The sequence below is a fragment of the Medicago truncatula genome, chromosome 8 (assembly GCF_003473485.1).
Source record: "Medicago truncatula cultivar Jemalong A17 chromosome 8, MtrunA17r5.0-ANR, whole genome shotgun sequence".
In the NCBI taxonomy this organism is placed as follows: Eukaryota; Viridiplantae; Streptophyta; class Magnoliopsida; order Fabales; family Fabaceae; genus Medicago; species Medicago truncatula.
Window position 1 is genome coordinate 33,774,132 of NC_053049.1, and position 16,816 is coordinate 33,790,947.

Sequence of the window (16,816 nt, forward strand, 5' to 3'; positions counted from 1 at the left end):
TTAGGGGAACCACTAAAAGAAAATAAATTGACATTGTCACTAATTTTCAGCTTATAAAAGCAAAATAAAGTAGCAACGATATGATAAATCTTTCATTGAGTGCATCACAACTCAAAACATCTAATAAAAGCCCAATTGTCTTAAAGACATGAATCGAACGGAAATGCCAATGTGATATACTTGACACCTTCGTTCAAGTTCTTACTTAGAACTTCATAGTTTTGTGCGTGAGTTTCAGATAGTAGTTGTTACTTCGTTATAGTACAAAAAAAAGCTCAACTATTAGGGTGAAGTTGAGATGGAGCAACGTTCGACCGTCGAATCACCATACATTTGAAATTATAAAATGAAAAATGAAGATTAATTCAAAAGGAAAAAATTTGATATATATGATAGAGCGTGTGAAACTTAATAAAGATAACGATAACAAAGAGCGTGTGAAACTTAGAATCGTTATAAATAGAGATCTCACCCCAAATACAATCATATTCATATATCGTTCTTACACTCTGCCTTACTTTTTTATTTTTACCGACACTCTACTTACTTTGACATTTAGTGTATTTGCATCCTCCGTATTTCAAAGGACACCAAAGGTGTGAAAATCACATCACCAATCCCATGTGATCCTTTATATTCATATAGAAAGTATCTCAAAATCAATTTTATGTGTTTTACACTAATAAAAGTGAATACAAACGTTCCTAAAAACTATGGATTTAAATTATATGCTTTGATAGTGTAAAACTTTTTTACACGCATACAATCAAATCATTTTATAATGTCATTTTTATATAATAGTTCCTAAAACATCTTTATAAATATCCATGCGGCATGATCCGGTTGGATTGGATGTATATCAATTAACTCTATTTTTTTTGTATGAAGGATATATCAATTAAACTAAAAAACTATTGAGTTTATGAATTGTACAAGACCTTAGCTGTCACCCCTTTCTTCTTCTTCTTCTTCTTGTTAGAGGGGTGATTTAAGGTCAATTTTGATCTAAAAATCACCTCTCCGACTCCGAGTTGTTTTTCCTTCTATCCTAATTGAATAAGTGATTTCACATATTTTATGTTTTCTTTCGTTTGTTTTTGTGATTTCGTCGTCTCTAAACGACTCTGTTTGTTTTGATTTCCCGTCTTTGTGCGGTGTGTTTTTGATTTCCCGTTTTAGTACGATGTTTATTTAATTCAGGTTGAAAGAATAGTTTTGAACAAGTGCAGATCCGATCAATGACAACGACTTTGGTGTCGTCAACGTTGCAGATCCGGAGATATGAATATTTTGGAGACTTAAATATAGTCATGTTAGTCATATTTGTAGGCATAAATACTTTGCAGTTTTATGCTAATAACATGGATGCTATGAGTTTGTTCACAGATTCATCCTTTTTGTTTTTAGCGAACTTGGATTTGTATTGTATCGATGTACTCTATCAATTTGATTTTTTTTTTTGATTACCTACCAATTTGAATGAATAAATATCGTTTATTTTTGTAAAAAAAATTAATTATACAAGACCAATTTAATTATTCCAATTCCAACTTTGTTTTTATAATGTGAAATGGAGGAGTCCCAGAGGCCATTTATTCCTTCTTTTGAAAGGTTGGGAGAATATTAATTAATTAATAAAAAATAAAATATTCTAAAATTCTCACTGGCCACTACAACTACAATTCCGGGTCATTCCAATCACACCCCATGCTTCCGTCGACTTTCCCCTTTCACTATTCTCTCAATTATTCTTCCATTCCAATTCCATGGTAGCTTCAACCATCGCAACACAGTAACCAAATCTCACACCCCCCTTTTTTCTCAAAAACCCCCCAACCTTCATCACCAATGGCAACAAGAAGATCCATACCCCTCCTCAAACACCTCCTCTCAACCCGATCCCAATCCGAACCATTCACTATCTCAAAGCGATGCGTAACCTACATGCACCGTCCCGGCGACGGAACTCCCCGTCCCGTAACCCTAATCCCCGGCGACGGGATCGGCCCACTCGTAACCGGCGCCGTTGAGCAACTAATGGAAGCGATGCACGCGCCAGTTTACTTCGAGAAATTCGACGTACATGGTGACATGAAAGCTGTACCTACGGAAGTTCTTGAATCGATCCGTAAGAATAAGGTTTGTCTTAAAGGTGGATTGGTTACTCCTATGGGTGGTGGTGTTAGTTCGCTTAATGTTCAGTTGAGGAAAGAGCTTGATCTTTATGCTTCTCTTGTTAATTGTTTTAATCTTCCTGGGTTACCTACACGACATGATAACGTTGATATTGTAGTTATTAGGGAGAATACTGAAGGGGAGTATGCTGGTCTTGAACATGAGGTTGTTCCCGGTGTCGTCGAAAGTCTTAAGGTATAAATAATTCCTATCATTTCTTTGTTTTATATTGATTGAGGAGAAATACATGGTTTTTGATAGACCTTTTGATTCATGTAGCCGACACCACTTAGTGGGATAAGACTTGGTTGTTGTTGTTGCTTTTTGATTAAATTATGATTTGGTTTTGAAGTTGTTTGTAGTAAGGAATAAGAAATATTCAAAATTAAAATCATGAAATTTTTGGTGTATGATTGAGAATATTTAGAAAAATCCGAGTAGAATATAGATAAGACCCGAAATGAGTTTATAGAGTTACTTCTAACTCTACAAGCCGATTTTGTTAGGATGAGTTAGACCTAATCTTAGAATCTAATAGCGAATCCATAGAGTTCTTCAGACACATATGTTTGCAAGGGAAATTCATGTATAGTAATGAATATTAATTTGAAATTTCATAAATGATCTTGTAGGGATTAGTTTAATTCTTAATTGTGTGGTTTCTTAAAAAGGTTTGTGATTGCAATATTGGCCACAATATCACGGCTTTTGATGTCTTTGCGACTGTAAGCGAAGCAATCATAAATGAGGTTGCTCGTAACCCCAGAGCAAAATCTCTTGAGGGAAGAGGCTTTTGATGACTTTCGATCTTGTAGGCAATAAACTATATTATTGATTGAAAATAGATGTATTACAGAAGGAACTAAGAAGCTCCCGTAACCCCAGAGCAAAAGCTCTTGAGGGAAGAGGCATTTCTCTTTCTCTTTCCAAACCTCTTAGGTTCCAACTTAAATTAACCTTGAATGGCTCCGTCTTGCCATGCCTTCTCCTTACATGTACGTTTCTTCCTCTAAAACCTTTCTACATATGCAATTGTAACCATTTCACTAATCAGCACGTTTGGTTGGGCTCAGTCCCAAAACGCAGTATCTCACATCAATGACGGTGACATAACTTCAATTTAAAACCTTGGTTCTTAAGTATTCAACCCTGGAAACTAATTTGAAATGGTGTCAAGGCCAGTGTAATATTTGGATTAAAACGAGTCACAATCACCAAATTCAGTACTTTTTGTTTTCATTTATTTTATTGATTGAGTTGTAGTCTACCATTTCAGGACATACTTATATACAAATATTTGAAAAATAAGGAATGAAAGTAGAAAACATTCTCACAAATTGTGTAGGTTCTTATTTGCCTTTGGAATATCTATCTAGTTTTTTTGTTGTTGTTGTTGTACTGATGCAATATTGGGTTGTGTTTGCGGTTTGACTTGATATTTTTTGTAGGTGATAACAAAGTTCTGTTCTGAGCGTATTGCTAAATATGCGTTCGAGTATGCTTACCTGAATAACAGAAAGCAAGTGACTGCTGTCCACAAAGCAAATATAATGAAGCTTGCAGATGGTTTGTTCTTGGAATCTTGTCGAGAGGTTGCCACAAAGTATCCTGGAATTAAATACAACGAAATTATTGTAGACAATTGTTGCATGCAGCTTGTTTCAAAGCCCGAGCAGTTTGATGTCATGGTATGTAAAATTTATCCATTTTTCTTTAATCTATGATGGAGTACAGTAAATACGAATTAAACCATCTCTTTTGTTTGGCAAGGCTATTAACTTTGTACTATTATAGTACTGGTGATAAAAAAAACTACTCACAAATATTATGAGCACCTTTGCGTTTCCGTTTTTTCATTGACTGTTTGAGAAAACACTTTTTTTTACTGACAATTAATGACTTCTATCAGTATCAACTTAGAAATGAGTCATGGCTGACAGCAGGACTAAGAAAAACAAGAGCTGAGTTGCTCGTATAGATCATGATTCCTTTTTTGCTATAGGTTTTCACTGTTGGTTCAGTCAATGGTTGCGAACATGGGAAAAAGGAAAAAAAAGATTATCTCCTAAGCACATTATCCTGGAAATTAAGAACTGTTAGAATTTATGACAAAGAAACTACGCACAAACATCAGCAGAAGCATTTTAAAAATTGAGAGTCTGAATATTATGTTCCGATAGCATCTGATAATTGTTAACGTGGACCAAACAACAGTTCTTCTTAGCCTTTCTCTGCCTCTAGCATTTGACCTACCCTGAATCCTTTCTACTCTCTATACTATGACATCCACATTCTCCTTTACACATGCTTAAACCACGTAAGTTGAGATCAAAGTCAAACCCCTTTGTGACATGGTTAAACAAGGTTTGAATGTCTAGGAAATATATTTACTTATTTCCCTTGTTCATGTGTAGATAGATAAAGTTATGATTTGTGATACAGAATAGTGTAGTAGTCTTCAACCTTTAACGTATCTTTGAATGTAGAAGTTTAGAGGGAAGGGAGGGGAATTTTCCCTTTCTTTCTGTTTGAAAAGGAGAGGAATAAAACGAGCAATCACCACTTAACTTTATAAATTCACTTTCATTTTTAAAAACATTATATCACTCCAAAGTTTTTAAACATTAACCTTCAGTCCCTTTCTCCCCTAACTTATGCATCCAAAGAACAATCCTGGAGGATGTAGATGTACTTTGTGGAATATTGAAGGGACAAGTGAATTTTTCTTTTCTTTTCTATTGGTCTAAGCAAGAATCATTGCTGTGGGTTGGTCATCAACCTTAGGCCCAGATGATTTTGTCGCAACTCACTGGTCTTCACAATTTGTTTCTGATTTTTAGTTGAACAAAAGTAGCTTTAAAATTCATGCATACTTTTACCCTGTGCTAGGTTACCCCAAATCTGTATGGAAATCTAGTTGCAAATACTGCGGCAGGCATTGCTGGAGGCACTGGAGTCATGCCAGGAGGTATGGTTTTTTGTTACTACTGTATTGCAACCTTAGAGCTTTGATCTGATTATGTTTTAAATACTTCCTTGCCTACTTTTACCATGTTATCAGATGTGTGAATATTGTTCAAAACTTGATAATAGTCTAGGCACATAGGTTATGTGCTTGTCTAGATGATTGTTCTGGAGAACACTTTTATGTATCGAAAAACTTTGCAAATAAACACTACTTCATTAAATTTGTCTGTTTGATCATATGAGATATGTCAAGCTAGAATATCATTAACTACAATAATATCTGGAAGTATCATAGATGACTGCCTCCGTTTACTGTTTGTCTAGGTAATGCAATTAATGATGGTAGTGAAAACAAATGTTTCTGTATTCATATTAGTGAAATGTGTGCAAATGGACCCAAACAGTTCAAAAAATTCAAGGTCTAAATCTGACCTGTTGTCTGTCATAGGCTTTCTTTTAGGTCGGCCCTAACCTTTTCGAAAACCTGGTATAAATTGTTAGTGTACTTAAAGACCTATTTCGTATTAATATGTTTAAATAAATTATCTAACCTATCTTTAATAAGTCTACAGACTAATATGCAATGGGTTAGGTTCTCTTTATAATAAGATATAATTAAAACTAGTCCTGCTGAGAGACATGATACAGAGATAAAAATAAATGGGACAAACTGAGGTTTATAAGTCAGGTTCTGATTTGCTTGTTTGTATAAATCTTTTTTGAGGTCTAACCTGGCATTTTAAAGAATTTGACCTAATATGATAACCTGTTTAAATTTTATTTTATAGTAAGACATTTAAATATGCCGAAAATTTGTGAAGGTAGCGGCATGGATTAATTATTGAAAATGTTTCTAATGCATTGTACTAATTTCAAAATTATAATACTAACAATAATATACATATAAAGTTATTATTGTTTACTTAACCATGTCGATATGTTAGACCTAAATTATTTTGTGCATGACCTACTTAGCTAAAACTGCCAAAAAGCCTTAACTCTGTCTACTTAATAAAAGGCAAATGCTAACTTGTGCCCTCAAGGGCACATGTTAAGGAAGTCATTATAGAAATATACGTATCAAAAGTCATGCATTCAACTTTTTAAAAGTTGACATATTATGTTTTCCAATGCAAAGTTGCTCTTTTTAGATTGCTTAACATGTGGCACAAGTTAGCATGACCCTTAATAAAATGTCTGATCGTCTTGGGCAAACTAGACTAGGCCATATTCCTCTTTGTCAGACAAACTGACATATTTCTACCCTTAAAGGGAGGTATTAGTGGCTATGTGAGAAATGAATATGATGGTGGTGGTGGTGAAAGTACTCATGGTAGGTTGGAGCTGGTTATTGGGTTTAGGGCTTCTGGGGAGAAGTTATATTATTCAGAAACATGATTCTCTGTTGTCACATTATAGCCTGATAATCACAAACACAAACCATGTGTGTCTTTTTTGCAGGTAATGTTGGTGCTGAGCATGCTGTGTTTGAGCAGGGTGCTTCAGCAGGAAATGTTGGTAATGAGAAAGTAGCGGCACAAAAGACAGCTAACCCAGTGGCGCTTCTTCTCTCATCAGCTATGATGCTTAGGCATCTCCAGTTTCCTGCATTTGCGGACCGTTTGGAAAACGCTGTTGAAAAAGTCATTCTAGAGGGCAAGTATCGGACAAAGGATCTTGGAGGGACAAGCACCACCCAAGAAGTTGTCGATGCAGTAATAGATGCTTTAGATTGATTCATTTAGTTGCTGATTTCTCAAATACAAGTCAGCCTCGTACAATCTTTTATAGTCAATTTTATCAACATTGTTGTGCACCCATCAAATTGGAAATAGCATTCTTTTGTCCTGAATAATGTTTATGCAACAACACACAAAATGATGTAATATTTTTTCTCCTGAAAAATTCAGAGTGACAAGTGGTTCTCACTTCTATCGAAACATTTGATTTTCTACTTATTATTATTGATTAATTGTTATGACCCATCTATTTCTTGAAGTTCTGCTTAGGACGAATTTTCAGTTGTGTAACTGGTTCGGTATTAGAATAAAAAGAGATGTTAATATTTGAATAAGGGATTGGAAATTTTATAAACTTTGTACATTTCCACACTTTGTAGTTTATGAATTAAATAGTTTAGAACTCTATTATTATTATTATTTTTGTATATAATATTAGAGTACAAGGGATAGCCAACTCGTTACGACATAATAATGAGAAAGTTTTAATGAGAGATAATCTCATTACAATCAGCCACACCTCAACATTTGAAAAAAAACAATTTACCATGCATTGTATATCAGTTATTTGCCATACTTAGTTTAATATCCGTACTTATCATCGTCATGCAGATGATCATATTAATATTACTTTAATTCTTTTCTTTTGACAGATTATTATTTTAATTCTTTAATTACTTACTATATAAAAGTACTACAATAGATGTGCCAAAAAAAAAGTACCAGAATAAATTGAATGTCAATGACCTTATCCACACTTCATCATAGTTAACGTTATCATTAGTTGCACAAAATACCAGTATTCTTTGATTTGACTTCTAGGAGAAACAAAACATACATGTCATTGTCTGAATTGTACCCCACTTCAGTGTTAAAATAATAAACTCTTCTCAGTTGAAACTCTCTCACATTGAAAAACTAACTGTGTGTGTGTGTGTTTACTTACCCTCTCACCATGAACAACATCTTCAAGATCATGCTTTGGACTCGTTCTCTAACCCACTTCAGATCAACTCACCACACCTTCTCACGTAAATTCTCAAACTTTTCTAAGGACCCTGATCGAGGATCATGGGAATCAATGCAAGGGCTAGTTCATTGCCATGCAAATTCTGTTCCTTTGTCACCTATCAACTTCTTGGAGAGAGCAGCAAAGGTTTGTAGAGACAGAACATCACTTGTTTATGGTTCTTTGAAGTATAATTGGGGTCAAACTCATCAACGTTGTCTCAAACTTGCTTCTTCTCTTACCCAGTTAGGGATTTCCCGTGGAGATGTGGTGAGCTTTGCTACATGCATGTCTCTATTTTAATTTTACTTTAGCAATGTTTCGGATTTGCGGTGTTTTTGAATCGACTTTTTTGAGTTTATCTACTGTATAAGCACTTGTGAACTGTTTGAGAGAGCTTATAGAAATAATTTATGATGTGTTTGCATGTATGTTTTCAACTTGTTACCATAAGCTCTCCCTATAATAGCTTATTATTAACACCTTATAGCGCTTACATAAAAATAGTTTGACTTTATTTTATCTTTTATTATAAAAATAGCTTATACACTAACACTTTATGATAAACGTTTAAACTATAAGCGTTCATCGCATGATTAACCTTTAATCCAAACAGGACATCAGTGTGTTTTAAAGTTTTGGGAATGTAAACTTATTATATGATCCGTCCATGGGACCCGGATTTCTTGCAGTATTAGGTTCACACAGTTTGACGCAATAGGGGATCTTGCCCGTTGATTTGAGATCGGACAATTCCGATTATAAATTAGTAAAGGTAATTAAAAACAATCTCAGCCATCGATTTGAGATCGGACGGTCAAGATCTGTTAGAACATCCTTCTGTAACAGCCGGAAATCCAAATCGTAGTACATGTGCTGTAATTAGGATTATAGGATGTTTCTATAAAATGTGCTGCACTTTTAACCCTATGGAAGAGAGGTTAATTTGTTGTCACAACATACAGTTTCCATGTATTGTAATTTACCAATTTTGCAGAGAAGAAAGAAATGTTCCATAATGTAAAGTGGATGTGGGATTTTAATTTGAGCTACTATTTGGAGTTTAAATTTCAGATTCCAGTAACAGAAAAACAAATGTACGAAACAGAAAATATTTCTTATGAACTTTTGGTGAAGGGATAGCTTCTTGGGTCTGCTACAATTACATTCTAAGGTTGCAAGAGATTCTGTTACTTAGATTACCGAATGTAGTTTAGTTTTCTCCTGCACTTAGCATAGATGTTTCACTGATGCTATTGCATGTTGTTTTCAAACAGGTTGCCACACTAGCACCAAATGTCCCTGCAATGTATGAGCTGCATTTTGCTGTACCAATGGCTGGAGCCATTCTTTGTACCCTTAATTCGCGTTTAGACGCAGCTATGGTTTCAGTCCTGCTCGAGCATTCACAAGCGAAGATCCTTTTTGCAGACCACCAACTACTTGAGATTGCTCAAGGAGCATTGGACTTGCTTCGCGAAAGAGGAACAAAATTGCCAATTATAGTCTTAGTAAATGATTCCGATTTCTCATCTCCGATCCGCATTACGTCAACGACCTACGAGTATGAGAAGCTAATGGAAGTTGGTGATAATGGTTTCAATATTGTAAAACCGCAAAGTGAATGGGATCCTATAAGTATAAATTACACCTCAGGAACCACATCTAGACCTAAAGGAGTTGTCTACAGCCATAGAGGTGCTTATCTAAATTCTTTAGCAACAGTTTTACTCTTTCAAATGGACATCTTTCCTGTTTATCTTTGGAATGTTCCGTTGTTCCATTGCAACGGTTGGTGTCTCCCTTGGGGAGTGGCAGCACAATTTGGAACAAATATTTGTCTAAGGAAAGTCTCTCCACGGAACATATTTGACAACATAATTCAGCATAAGGTGACACACATGGGAGGAGCTCCTACAGTGCTTAACATGATTTTGAATTCTGCGTCGACTCATAGAAAACCACTCAATCACAAGGTTTTAGTGATGACAGGTGGTTCACCTCCACCGCCGCAGATTCTTTCCAAGATTGAAGAAATCGGTTTTAGCATTTCTCACCTCTATGGCTTGACAGAAACGTACGGTCCGGGGAGTTTTTGTGCGTGGAGACCTGAGTGGGACACATTGCCTCCTGAAGAAAGATCAAAGATGAAAGCTAGGCAAGGTGTGCCGCATGTGGCACTGGAGGAAATTGATGTTAAAGATTCTGCAACTATGGAAAGTGTTCTAGCTGACGGAAAAACGGTTGGCGAGATAATGTTTAGAGGGAATACAGTGATGAGTGGATATTTTAGAGATTTGAAAGCAACAGAAGAAGCTTTCAAAGACGGTTGGTTTCATAGCGGGGATCTAGCTGTGAAACACTCTGATGGTTACATAGAAGTTAAGGATAGATTGAAGGATATAATAGTATCTGGGGGAGAAAACATTAGCTCGGTCGAGGTAGAAACTGTTTTGTATAGTCATCCGGCAGTTCTTGAGGCCGCAGTAGTTGCCCGGCCAGATGATCATTGGGGTCAAACTCCTTGTGCTTTTTTGAAGCTGAAAGAGGGGTTTGATCAAAATGCTCAAGAAATAATCGCCTTTTGTAGGGAACGTTTGCCTCACTACATGGCTCCTAAAACAGTCATTTTTCTAGATATGCCAAAGACTTCAACAGGTAAGATACAAAAGTATATTTTAAGGGAGAAAGCCAAGGCTTTGGGAAGTATATGTATATCCAGCCCCTTGAATTGTGAAAAAGCTGTTGTTGATTGCTCAAGTAAGTTTAGGGAATAGCATGAATATAGGTGAATGATGAATGGAAAACTCACATGAATCCATCCATAACTATTTCACCTCTATGCACCTAAAAAGAAACTAAAAGTTTACTTGACATCACAGTTTGTTCAGTTGTTTTAAGCAATGTTTTAAAAACTATGTCACCTCTAGGTTTAAGCAATGTTTTAAAAACTGGAGCAAAGGTCGAATCAGTGAGACTCTTAGATCATGGGTCAGTTGGTTCATTCAGTTGTATCATGGTCAAGTTAGATGACTAATAAGTAATAAATGAGTATTAATTTTTTGTTTTTTTTGAAAAAAAGAACCACCTGAACTAATCGTCGTTCAATTCAGTTCTAACAAAATAAGAACCGACCGTGGTTGAATCAACTGGCGGACTGATCGGTTCTTGGGTGAACAGACCGGTCCGGTTCTGGAATGCAGTGCTTATGAGAGTTTTTCTGTTCTAATTGTGAAGAGAGCATGAAACTATGGTTAGTTTTTCATTCAAATCATTGACTTTTACTTCTCAGACAAAGCTAGACTAGGTACCTGCTTTGAATCATTTGCTATACTTGCAGTAAACAATGCACAAAAATATATTTATGAGCAAACAAGAGAGAAAGTTGCAGAATTTTTATTATCCAATTGGAGAATGATAGCTAAGTGTCATTTCATAAATCATGTGTAATGAGAATGCACAAGCAAATCAAAATACTAACAAATTCCTGTATTGGTGTATGTGATGAGTAGTCTGAGACAATAGTTACCTTCAAGATGAAAATATGTTATGCATGCTCCGATTGAATACACAGAGATTCCATAAATTTACACGCTCTCTTTGCCAAAGAGATGGGAGGAGCAACACGGAGGACGGAGAAGGAGGAAGACCGGAATAGGGTGTTGAGAAGAGGAAAAAAGAACTTCATGAAAATATCAAAAAGGCTAAGAGAGGAAAAGGGGAGGTGTATGTCATGTTTTGACCTTCCAAAAGTTAACTTCGAATAGTTTTAGAGCTCTTATACATGAACCACCTTAGGTGGCATATAACTTTTTACATCCACACACATTTGTGACACGTGGCAAAAACATTGAAAGAAGAGATGAAAAAGGGTGATGATATGATGTAAAATTACTCAAATACTCCTAATACATGGGGGTGTATATAAGAAGTGTATGAAAAATGATGTCTACCTATCTTTTTCCTAGTTTTAATACTTCATTGAAAGTTAACTTTTGGAACTTTTAATACTACAAATATAAATCAATCTTTGACATAAAACAGGGTACTTATAAATATATTTCTGTAAAAAGTCAGGGAAAATGAATTAAAATGTTGGTATAGGGTACTTAGCAAGATAAGAGGTTGCCAACAGCAACTCCCTTCCCTTCACCATTATGATGAGAGTTGTAATTATATCTATCTCTGTTTTTGGTCGACAGCTCTTTTGATGTTACAGTTTGTTGTGTTATTTGGCCAAGTGTTTCTGTTGTTACACTACATCATACATAGTTTTCTCATGAAAGGAAAACAGTGTTTGATTGATGCCAAGACTTAGGTCCTCGAATAAAAAATTATATGTAATTTTACAAGTGTGTTGAATATCCTTGGATATTTATAGACAAACCTATATATATTGAAATTTGTTGTCAAAAATCTACGGGAGCAATATGAATTCAGGTAATAAATTTAGAGAAATGCTAATTAAAAAAACTTTTTTTTAACAAAAAGTACTAAATAATAAAGTGGTGTAATTTTTTTTGAAAGAAAGTGGTGTAATTATTATTACAGTAACAAAGTAACAACTTATATTTTTAAGATAAAATTTGATTTAATGTATTCTTTAAACAATATTCCAACCACACTTATCAACTGTACTCATAAATTTACAAGAAAGAAGCAAAGAGTTTTTTTATTCATACACACTTTTCTCATTTAACTCTATAAGTTAGATTAATCTACATATTTACTCTCTCGACCAAAATAACCCTTTTATTAGGCAAATGAGTTAGGATGATAAGGGAGGCCAAGTAGGGCAGGTGACATGCTATATTCTTCTTGATTGCACCTCTAAATATAGGATGTCACCATATGGTTCACATTTTTTTTTTCTTCTCATTCCTAATTAATTAGAGTTAGCGTGTCATTTACTCCATAGACTAAAGAAGTTTTTATTGTTTTAGGGTCCATCTAATATGACTCATGCTATTTTTAGTAAAATTACTTTTGAATGTGAAACCCTAATCCGGTTATCACAAAAGCTATTTTTGTAAAACTTGTGAAAGCGAAGCCCTAATTCGATTATCACAAAAACTTGTCTTGTATATCAAGAATAGAAAAATTGTCTAATCAGATAGAATAATACTACAATACCATTTCTCTTGCAAGCACCAAATTCTTAAATTAAAGCTTAGAATATTCACAACACACATTTTATTTCGTTTTCATTCTCTTTCATCTCACAGACTTCCTGGAAGCATTTTGATTAGATTTTGAAAGCATCAATTGGCCTTTTTCCTTGTTGGTAGTACTCGAGAAATATCTTAGCATAATCTTTTACTGGTTTGTATAATACTGGCCTTGACTCGTTCACTAGTTTGTCAATCGGTTGAATCTCTTTCTCTGAATTTGGGCGGCAAAACATAGCAACTGAGAGCCTTTCCCTTTCTGCATTTACCACTACTCTGTGTATTGGACTCTGAAAAATCCCATTGCTCATTATCTGTGTATTGCATTCAATTTCCTTGAAAACATAAGTAAAAATATGTAAAAGTAATAAATACTCATATTTCTATGCAAAATTTATCAATTTTGATTATTTAAACAATGCTCCAAAGACACTTATTAATTTTATTGTATTTTTTATGAAACAAGAGCAGTGGCTTCCGAAGAGGTTGCTCATATCATTATTCATTCCACTTTAAGGCTTGACTAACTTAGCACTTTCATGCTAGCAGGATATCCTCTCCGAGCAACACATCCTCAAACTCATAGCAAACTACAACTTATGCATCACAAACTTCAAGTTTTCACATAAACTACAAGTGTAATACGAGCAATAAGTTCTCACGCATCCTTAAATACTCAAGGTTTCTTGTGAAGCATGAGCTCATTATGAGCATATAACTTAGTTCCTTGCGAACTAAAGACTCATCAAAGTCAGGTACAACTTAAAGCTTCCCACGAGCATGATCTTTTCCCTAACATAAAACTGCTTGAAGTCATCACTCTTTAGTCCAAGAATAACGACTTGGGGGCAACTGTTCTTGACTGCCCAAAAACATATGCTCGTAATCCAAGGCCTAATAAGCAGGCTTAATTTGGCATTGTACACATAACCCCTGTCCATGGAGGGGGGTGGGGCTCGCAACTATTTGGAGCAACGATTCAAAACAATGATTCATAATTGCCTCCATCATTGCAAACTAGTAACACTTTACAGTCGAGGAACAACAACATACGTCAAAATACCGATTGATTTCTGTCCCTTAAACCCCCTTTCTAGCTCAAAATACTAACTTGGGTATTAGAGTGTTTGCGGTTACACCACCCCAAGCACTCAAGAACAACAAGCTCTTTGATCATATAAGTATCTTATACTTATTGTAATTAATTTTAGTCATTTCTGTCAATTTCAAATAATCAATCTTTCTTTTAATTTTTTAATAAACAACGTGGTTGACATAATATGGAGCACTTATTTAATTAATATCAATACAAAACAATACAAAGAGTCAAACAAAATTGATGTATTTAGTTTAGATTTTTAAATATAAGCAAGAAAAAGTCAAATAACATTGATGTATCTGGTTCAAAATTTCAAATGTTTAACCAACCATATAAACTTTGTTTGACTCTACTTATTTATATCAAGAGTTTTTCTGTCATGTGCAAATTTGCTCACCAATATACCAAAACATAAATTTAACAACGAAAGTTATTACCTACCTCCATTTGATCACCAACATTAATCACAAGAGCATCATGGATTATTGGAACCTTAAACCACCGGTTATCTTTGAGAACTTGGAGGCCTTCTACCTTTTTATCTTGCAGCAAAAAAGTTATAGATGATGAATCAGAATGTGGCTTCAGCCCCAGAGCATGATCAGCCATAGGACATGGAGGGTAGTAATTGGTTCTCATAGACATTGTACCTCTCTCTCCACATTCCTTTAGGAAACAATCCTCTTCCAAGTTCAGTGTCTTCGCCATGACCCTTAAAATTACTTCATATAACTGCCAGACACATTCGGTATATTGCTGTATAGTATTCCTGCATTCACATATCCGCCGACATGATTCTTCATTTACATATTAATAGAGCAAATAATTGCTACTTCATGCCATGTAAAATAATATTAAGTGTTATTGAGAACTTAGTGACGATAAGAATTTATACCTGAAATCAATGGGGTTTTGGGGCCAAAGTTTGAAATTCCTTTGATCTTCAGGATGTACCTTCAAAAATAATCTGTCACACCAATCAAGCATTTGATTTTCTGAATATATTGTATCATTTCCATATCCTTCAATATTGATTTGCTCCCTTTCATATTTTTGCTTTTCTTCCTTTGGAAGTTCAAAAAATTGCTTTGAAACTTCACTCACTTTGTCAAGAAACGAGCTTGTCATCCCATGGTTTATCACCTGAATAGCGGAAAACAGTTGCGAATAATTTTGGAGCTTACGGAGGAATACATAACTAAAATAAAAGTATGTATAAATAAATAAATAAATAATAATGAAAATGAGACCAGAAAGAAGCCACATGAATGAAGTGCAGATTGGAGTTTATGAAGCTCATGTTGTGATGTAGATGGAGAAGTGAGGTTGGCAATGTCAATAATTGGAACATGAAAATCTGATTCTGAAGGAAGAAGAGCATCACGAAATCCAACACCACCTTCATTGTATATATAATTATTTGGTGGAAGATTTTCAAAATTCAATGCCAACTCTTGAACTGATTTATTACCAACTATCTCTACCTCTGCCGACACTTCCATTTTTGTTATTGTTATTATGATGAAATTACTAAACAAGTAATAAGAAGAAGCAATAATAATCAAACTAGACAAAAACCGGTGTGTTGCACGTTTGAATGCAGATGCTCATCTTATGTGGTCCATTGAATATTTGACATATATCTTACACTTATCTTATCTACAGTGTAAGATAACTATAAGAATCATGCTAAAATATGTCTTAAAAGCATTTGAGATTCATTGTGACGTTGGCTTGAGACATTAAAGTTTACTCATCTCGAAGTCTCGTATTAGATTCTTTTTGTGTTGATTTTGGTGGATTATTTTACCTTCTTAAAAGAAACACTTATTGATGACTCGGGAGAAAAAAATAATTGATAAGTCTTTATTATAAAAAAATTCTTTTTAAAGTTTTAATGTGTTAAATACGTTATTTTCAATATAAAATTCCATCTTTGAAAATCTAAACAAATGACATTTCCGTTAATATAAAGTCTTTTTTTTGGGCAAACAACTATTTGGTCTCTTGATGTACGCCTAACCATGAGACTTGTCCCTAAGACCCTAACTTAGGAAAATACACAAAAAAGCCTCCGACTCAAAAATTGGTTAGCCACTTTGGTCTTGGAAATTATATTATACCGTTAACTCTACAAAAAAAACTAAGCTGACATTTTTTTTTGGTGACAAGTAAGGCATGGCGTGGCTAAGCATGGCAATGGAGCGGGGTGGGGACGGATTTTACCTTCCCCGTTCTCATACCCGATTCTCATATACTTACCCTTTACCCTATATCCATACCCAACAAGGATGAGAAATTGAATCCCATCCCCGTCCCCCACTACAAGAAACATCACCTTTTGCTAGGGGCAAAATCCTTGAGAAAATGACAGAATCCCTGGGAAAAGGGACGTTTGTGAGGGAATTTGCCAAGGGCGGAAGTACTGGCAAAAGCGCTCGTCGCAAACATTTTGTCAGGGGTTACACCCCTGGGACAAAAACGAGGGGCTCAACCCCTGGTATATGGCCTAACTTTTTCCCTGTTATAACCGCTGGCAAAATCCCTCACTTTTTTCTGCAACTGACACATTGAATGACTAACTAACACGCTGACGCACTAACTGATAGAATGGCAAATTTGATTCGCAAAAAACCAGGGACTAGTGAGGGGTTTAACC

General features: G+C 35.0%; 3 protein-coding genes across 5 annotated transcripts; 2 read left to right on the plus strand and 1 right to left on the minus strand.

Annotated features, from left to right (window-relative positions):
- Positions 1-1,680: 1,680 nt before the first annotated feature.
- LOC11442733 (isocitrate dehydrogenase [NAD] regulatory subunit 1, mitochondrial) lies at positions 1,681-7,125 on the plus strand. Its single transcript, XM_003629116.4, has 4 exons — positions 1,681-2,370; positions 3,624-3,863; positions 5,065-5,143; positions 6,604-7,125. Exons 1-4 carry the CDS (start codon positions 1,849-1,851, stop codon positions 6,876-6,878), a joined length of 1,116 nt encoding a protein of 371 aa, XP_003629164.1. The 5' UTR covers positions 1,681-1,848; the 3' UTR covers positions 6,879-7,125.
- A 583-nt stretch (positions 7,126-7,708) lies between these two features.
- Positions 7,709-11,833, plus strand: LOC11442734 (probable acyl-activating enzyme 2). Of its 2 annotated transcripts, none has more exons than XM_003629118.4 (2): positions 7,709-8,160; positions 9,168-10,971. In XM_003629118.4, exons 1-2 carry the CDS (start codon positions 7,837-7,839, stop codon positions 10,665-10,667), a joined length of 1,824 nt encoding a protein of 607 aa, XP_003629166.2. In that variant the 5' UTR covers positions 7,709-7,836; the 3' UTR covers positions 10,668-10,971. The 2 variants fall into 2 exon arrangements, with proteins under 2 accessions (XP_003629166.2, XP_013446333.1); XM_013590879.3 differs by lacking the exon at positions 7,709-8,160 and adding an exon at positions 8,286-9,064 and having other exon boundaries at positions 9,168-11,833.
- A 1,118-nt stretch (positions 11,834-12,951) lies between these two features.
- Positions 12,952-15,808, minus strand: LOC11443553 (protein SRG1). Of its 2 annotated transcripts, none has more exons than XM_024772365.2 (4): positions 15,408-15,808; positions 15,053-15,300; positions 14,599-14,926; positions 12,952-13,393 (listed from the first exon to the last, which is right to left on the minus strand). In XM_024772365.2, the coding sequence occupies exons 1-4, from the start codon at positions 15,657-15,659 to the stop codon at positions 13,136-13,138; spliced, it is 1,086 nt and encodes a 361-aa protein (XP_024628133.1). In that variant the 5' UTR covers positions 15,660-15,808; the 3' UTR covers positions 12,952-13,135. The 2 variants fall into 2 exon arrangements, with proteins under 2 accessions (XP_024628133.1, XP_003629167.1); XM_003629119.4 differs by having other exon boundaries at positions 12,952-13,372; positions 15,408-15,807.
- Between the last annotated feature and the right edge of the window lie 1,008 nt (positions 15,809-16,816).

Bases quoted from the DNA above. Each gene is read 5' to 3' on its own strand.
- LOC11442733 (XM_003629116.4), top strand. From the start codon at position 1,849: ATGGCAACAAGAAGATCCATACCCCTCCTCAAACACCTCCTCTCAACC. The intron at 2,371-3,623 runs GTATAAATAATT...TATTTTTTGTAG, and splicing joins GTGTCGTCGAAAGTCTTAAG to GTGATAACAAAGTTCTGTTC. The intron at 3,864-5,064 runs GTATGTAAAATT...ACCCTGTGCTAG, and splicing joins CCGAGCAGTTTGATGTCATG to GTTACCCCAAATCTGTATGG.
- LOC11442734 (XM_003629118.4), top strand. From the start codon at position 7,837: ATGAACAACATCTTCAAGATCATGCTTTGGACTCGTTCTCTAACCCAC. The intron at 8,161-9,167 runs GTGAGCTTTGCT...GTTTTCAAACAG, and splicing joins GGATTTCCCGTGGAGATGTG to GTTGCCACACTAGCACCAAA.
- LOC11443553 (XM_024772365.2), bottom strand. From the start codon at position 15,659: ATGGAAGTGTCGGCAGAGGTAGAGATAGTTGGTAATAAATCAGTTCAA. The intron at 14,927-15,052 runs GTATAAATTCTT...ATGTGAATGCAG, and splicing joins CAAAACCCCATTGATTTCAG to GAATACTATACAGCAATATA. The intron at 13,394-14,598 runs GTAGGTAATAAC...TATGTTTTCAAG, and splicing joins ATGTTGGTGATCAAATGGAG to GAAATTGAATGCAATACACA.